Raw genomic sequence first — 6,450 nt, 5'->3', positions numbered from 1 at the left:
ATACAGGCACACAAGGTGTGCATTCTATATAGTTGTGGCTGGGAATGCATGTATTTTTTGTAACATTCTATGTAGAGAGGAGATACATATAGATATATATATATAGAAATATAGGAAATGATGTCCAGTATGGAACATCACAATTTAGAGACAAGATAATCAAGAATATGTAGCTTAAAAAGAATAGTAATAAAGACTTGCCAACCAAATATTTTTTCATCTATATGAATTATGCTTCCTCTATGTCCTTAAGATGAAAACATGTTCCAATTATGTTTTCATTAAATAATATCCTTTATTTCCAAGCTGGATTTGGAACTCTAGCCAATATATTTCTTCTTTTTTTCTACACTATCATAATCCTATGTCACAGATCTAAGCCCATGGATCTGATCTCCTGTCAACTGGCCTTCATTTACACAATGATGTTCTTCTCTGGAGAGGATATTTGGCTTACAGAATTATTTGAGTCACGGAACATTGAGAATGACTTCAAATGTAAGGCAACGTTTTACATAAATAGGGTGGTGAGAGGTCTCTTTATCTACATCACCTGACTCTTGAGTGTGTTGCAGGCTGTGACGATCAGTCCCAATATCTCTTTGTTGGCAAAATTTAAACATAAACTAAAAAAATACATGATCTATTCTTTCTTCTATTTTTGGTCTTTCAATTTGTCATTCAGCAGTAACTGGATCTTGGTGCTTATACCAACGTGAGTGAGACCAACCAGACGAAGGTCACTAAATAGTGCTCACTCTTCCCCATGAACTACATCATCAGGGGATTGATTTTAACAATGGCAGTCTACAGAGACATATTTCTTGTAGGAGCTATGCTGACCACAAGTGCAAACATGGTGAATATCTTGTTCAGGCATCAGAGGCAATGCAAGCATCTTCATAGCATCAGCCACCTGAGAGCATCCCCTGAGAAAAGGGCCACCCAGACCATCTTGCTGCTGGTAGTTTTCTTTGTGGTCATGTACTAGGTGGACTTCATCATCTCATCAGTCCTGTTGTGGATGTATGACCCAGTCATCCTGACTGTTCAGAAGTTTGTGATGAATGCCTATCACACAATTATTCCTTTGTTACAGATCAGTTCTGGTAACCGAATGATCATCAAACTGAAAAACATGCAGAAGAGAGGTGAGGAGGACCCAACATCTGTCCCAACACAGGGAGTAACTGGGACCAGTGGGACCAGGAACACAGAAACTCCGCCAGCCCAGTGGCTCGGGTTCCGTCAGGTCTCTCTGGGCTGTGTCCTGAGCCGACCTTGGGCACAAGCTCCACAGCCAGTCCCACAACACCCAGAGGAAGATCCACTCCCAGGTGCTCTGACATGCCCAGGACAAAGGTCAACAACCAAAAGGGCCCAAGTGAAGATTCCTCAGAGGAGGCAGAAGAAACACTTAAAAGGGAGAAGGGAATGAGGGACCATGGAAGGAATGTGGACAAGGTAGGGGAAGAGGTGAACATGATGTATTGGGTGGGGAAAAGGACTGACTCCTGAGGGCCCGCAGAAAGAATGGAAGCAGGTGACCTGGGGAGGTAGGAGATTGGGGTACCCCCCAGAATGTACCAGAAACCTGGGAGGTGAGAGACTCTTAGGACTCAAAGGGAGGGGCCATAAATGAAATGCCCTACAGTGGGGAAGGGGAACTTATAGGGCCCACCTCAAACAGAAAGACAGGGCATCAAGTGAGTGATGGGGTTTCATCTCACAGTCAAACCTCTCACCCATAATTGTTCCTATCTGAAAGAACTACAGGGATGGAAATGGAGAGGCACTTGAGGAAAAGAATGTCCAGTGACAGGCCCAAAGTAGGATCCAGCTCAAGGGGAAGGTCCAGACCTGACGCTATTACTGAGGCTGTGGAGCACTCACAAAAAGGGACCTATCATGACTGCCCTCTGAAAGACCCAAGGAGCAGCTGAAAGAGTCAGATGCAGATATTTGCACCCAACCAATGGATAGAAGCTGCTGACCCCTAGTGTTAATTAGGGAAAAGCTGGAAGAAGCTGAGGAAGAGGGTGACCCTGTAGGAGGACAAACAGCCTCAATTAACCTGGACCCCCAAGATCTCTCAAACATTAGAACACCAACCAGGCAGCATACACCAGCTGATATGAGGCCCCAAACACCAATATACAGCACAGGACTGCCTGGGTCTGGGATCTGTCAGAGAAGATGCACCTAACCCTCAAGCCCTAGGTAGTTTTGAGGTCTGGTGAGATGTGGGAGGTTGCATAGTAGGGACAGTATAAGATGTGGAATAAAATCTGAAGTGTAAATAAATAAATAAATAAATAAAAGATTAAATAAATTTAAAAGAAGTACTTTTTTCAAGCATGATATAAAAAGACAAGAGAAAAGAAGTAAAGTTGTTGCTGGGAAGGTTTGGCTTGGGGAGCTCAGCTTCATCCATCCATCCATCCATCCATCCATCCATCCATCCACCCATCCATCAATCCAAATGTATATGTCAGTTTGTCTATATGTATGTTCATAGGTATATATATTTATGTAAGCATGCATGAATAGTTGTGCAGGTGATTGTTACAGTTGACCTCTCCCAGAGTGTGGGTGTATGAATATGCATATGTCTGTGCATATTTGACTAATATAAAGCATCTTAGTTCCTTTCCTTTCCTTTCCTTTCCTTTCCTTTCCTTTCCTTTCCTTTCCTTTCCTTTCCTTTCCTTTCCTTTCCTTTCCTTCCTCTCTGGGTCACAAAGAGATAACCAGCTTAGCCAGAGAGGCCTCTGGCTGACTCACCAGAAAGGAGCGCTAGCAATAAATCCTTTTGCTTAGTTTCCTGCTGCTAAACAGCATGTGTTAATTGCCAGATATTACGGCTTATTAAAGCACAAGTAATAAAGAGTTAATAAAGTTAAGTTTTCAGTGCTTAAGGCAGCACATAACAGTAAGGTAGAGTTAAGTTTCCCTAGTGTTTCTTTAAGCATAAAGAGTTCAATAAAGAACAGGAAAGATATAAGGAGCTAAAGAAAGCACAGAGAAAAGAAGCCAGCAATTTTAAACTGCAGAATAAGCAAGAATAGTTTCAGGATTTTGGTAAGTTATCAGCAAGCATTCAATATAGATAGAGAGCTAGAAGGCCAGAGACCATCAGTCTTTAAACTAAGTCCGGAGATCATCAGTCTTTAAAGCTGTGTCTGATGCTCTGTCCCACTTCAACCCAATCCAGGCTGAGAAGGCTCCCAGATACCCAAAGTTGTCTCCTGGCCTCCATGTTCACATTCACACACACATCCTTCATCTATGCACACATGCACAAAAAACACATCATACACCATGTAGGTGTATGTACACAACTTTTATTGATCAATATTTCAGTAAGGGTGAAAGAAATGAAGTGTGAATATTCAGGCACATGAAAATTTCATATAAGACTCATGAAGTAGTTAATACTTGACGAGTAGTAAAAACTGGAAACTTTAAACTCATTACTTTTATGGGTCCAGAGAAATTATAGTTAGGAACCAGAGTTAAAACTACAATCAATTATTTAAAATATTCTTGATTATTTAGAGTAAGTTAAAATATATTTTTTAAAAAAGCTTTAAATGTCATTATCAGCAAGGGTAATCTTTTGAGTAACATCAGCATCAAGGGAACATTTATGAAATAAAGTAAAAAGCAGAGACTAAGAGAAATCCTATGGAAATATGAATTTATGATGTACAATGAACTTAAGAACCATATACTTCTTGGCAGCAGAAATGTCAAAAGAGTGAATAAGTATAATACTACAAATTCAATTTAAATCATATGAAAAACTTGCTTTGCTACTTGAACTAGTAAACAATTTAAGAAGAATCTGGGGCTAGAGAGATGGCTCCGTGGTTAAGAACGATGACTGCTCTTCCAGAGAACCTGACTTCAATTCCCAGCAACCACATGGTGGCTCACAACCATCTCTAATGGGCACCTGATGCCCTCTTCTAGTCTTTCTGAAGACAATGACAGTGTCGTCACATATATGAAATAAATATGGCCGGAGCCAGCAGGGCTACAGCAAGCAGCAAAGGGGGAGGGTAGGAGCGGGGGAGGGGGAATAAAAAAAGCAGGCTGAGCAAGCCATTGGGAGCAAGCCAGTAACCATCATCCCTCCACTGGCCTCTGCTTCAGTGCCAGCCCTAAATTTCCTCAGTGAGTGTGACATGGGAATTGTAAACTGAGATAAACCCTTAAAAAATCTGTTTTGTAGGGAAAAGATTATTGGTGCTGCACCAGCATGGCACCTTACAACCATTTGTACTTTCTGATCCAGGGGATCCCATGAATTCTTCTGACGTCTATGAATACCAGGAATGCACACATGCATACATGCCAGGCCAAAACTAATACATATGAATGAAATAAAGAATGTTTCAAGGGAAAATGTTAATAAGGGAAAAATTACACTTGTTAAAAAATCTGGTGGCATACTTTTTGCATATTTTTTAGCATAATGATTATTCGATAATCAGAACTGATTTGTATCAAAGGACTAATTGTGGGATAGGCATTTATCACAAACTTCTGAACAGTCAGGATGACTGGGTCATACATCCATAAAAAGACTGCTCTGGATGACATGATGAAGTCCACCCAATACATGACCACATAGAAAAACACCAGCAGCAAGATGGTCTGGGTGGCCCTTTTCTCAGGGGATGCTCTCAGGTGCCTGATGCTATGAAGATGCTTGCATTGTCTCTGATGCCTGAACAAGATAATCACCATGTATGTACTTGTGATCAGCATGACTCCTACAAGAAATACATCTCTTGAGGTTGTCATTGTTGAAATCAATACCCTAACGATGTAGTTCATGGGGAAGAGTGAGCAGTATTTAGTGATCTTCATCTGTTTGGTCTCACTCATGTTGGTATAAGAACCACAATAGAAGAGCCGGTCACTGCTGAATGACAAATTGAAAGACCAAAAATAGAAGAAAGAATAGATCATGTATTTTTTTAGTTTACGTTTAAATTTTGCCAGCAGAGAGGCATTGGGACTGATCGTCACAGCCTGGAACACACTCAGGAGGCAGGTGATGCAGATAGAGAGGCCTCTCATCGCCCTGTGTATGTAAGAAGTTGCCTTACATATGAAGTCATTCTCTATGTTCAATAAATCAAACACGTCTGTAGTAAAAATATCCCATCCAGTGATGACCATCATTATGTGAATGAAAGTCAATTGACAGGAAATCAAGTCCATGGGCTTAGATCTGTGACATAGGATTATGGCAGTGTAGAAAAAAAGAAGAAATATATTGGCTAGAATTCCAAGTCCAGCTTGGAAATAAAAGACATTATTTAATGAAAACATAATCAGAAAGTGTATTCACCTTAAGAACATAGAGGAAGCATATTTCATATATCTGAAAAAAAATTAGATACATCAAACTTGACTCTCTGGTTGGTATATCTATACCATTATTGTTTTTTAGCTACTTATTCTTTGTTTTAATTGAATATTTTATATATTTACATTTCAAATGTTATCACCTTTCCTGGATTCCCCCTTGGAAACTCCCTATTCTATCTTCCCTCTCCCTGCTTCAGTGAGGGTGCTTCTCGATCCACCTACCCACTCCTGCCTCCTGGCCCTGGCATTCCCATATATTGAGGCATGGATTAGCTACTTATTCTCAATTACCCTCTCTTTAACTTTTGATGTTCCATACTGGACATCATTTCCTACATTTCTATATATCTCTCTCTATATCTCCTCTCTGTATAGAATGGTATAGAAAATACATGCATTCCCAGTCACATTTATATAGAATGCATACTCTGTGTGCCTGCATGACACCTGAGCCTCATATCTTATAAATCCAGTCCTATTGATTTAAATCACCTAATTTTGTATTTAACACCCAAAAATATAGTGATGAGCACACAACATAAATCATATTTGTACAAATGAACACAAATTACACTGAACTGGGAAAAAAAATCACAAAAGAAAACAAAAGGTCACATCAGTCTCAGGTACCATCATTTTGCTTTGCACCATTTTGCAACTATCCATATCGTGATTACTAGGTCTAAAGGAATCACAATGATAATTCATAATAATCCCACTGTTTTATTCAGCAAAATATTTTTCTCAAATTCATCTGTTTTTATGTTTCTTTTTCCAAGAGATCTTACATCTTTCGGGTCTGGAATTAAAGACAACGATACTGCTGGAGACTAGTTACTAGTGTAACTCCACACCTATTAAATGTTTAACCATTAGTTATGGTTATAAATGCACCTAGATGTCTCCCAATTCAGTTCTCATCCCGTTTAAACCTGTTGTGAGACTCTACTTCAGGTCTAAAGAACTAACTGCCAGCTCAACACATGTATTAGATTTGTTTTCTTTTGCAGGGGAAGGGGAGGTAGATCATTAACAGTATGATGCCTTAAGGCTTTTCAGCCATCC

At 39.8% G+C, this 6,450-nt stretch overlaps 1 protein-coding gene and 1 pseudogene across 1 annotated transcript; one reads left to right on the top strand and one right to left on the bottom strand.

Annotated features, from left to right (window-relative positions):
• The first annotated feature begins 272 nt into the window (after window positions 1–272).
• Window positions 273–1,162, top strand: LOC116099867 (annotated as a pseudogene).
• A 3,259-nt stretch (window positions 1,163–4,421) lies between these two features.
• LOC116098161 (putative vomeronasal receptor-like protein 4) lies at window positions 4,422–5,346 on the bottom strand. The gene has a single exon (XM_031380867.1). The coding sequence runs from the start codon at window positions 5,344–5,346 to the stop codon at window positions 4,438–4,440; it is 909 nt and encodes a 302-aa protein (XP_031236727.1). The 3' UTR covers window positions 4,422–4,437.
• Window positions 5,347–6,450: the final 1,104 nt, after the last annotated feature.

Source organism: Mastomys coucha, unplaced genomic scaffold, assembly GCF_008632895.1.
Source record: "Mastomys coucha isolate ucsf_1 unplaced genomic scaffold, UCSF_Mcou_1 pScaffold20, whole genome shotgun sequence".
Classification (NCBI taxonomy): domain Eukaryota; kingdom Metazoa; phylum Chordata; class Mammalia; order Rodentia; family Muridae; genus Mastomys; species Mastomys coucha.
Note: the sequence above shows the minus strand (reverse complement) of the source record. Positions and strands in the feature narration are given on the sequence as shown.

Coding starts and splice junctions, on each gene's coding strand:
- LOC116098161 (XM_031380867.1), bottom strand. CDS start 5,346: ATGTTTTCATTAAATAATGTCTTTTATTTCCAAGCTGGACTTGGAATT.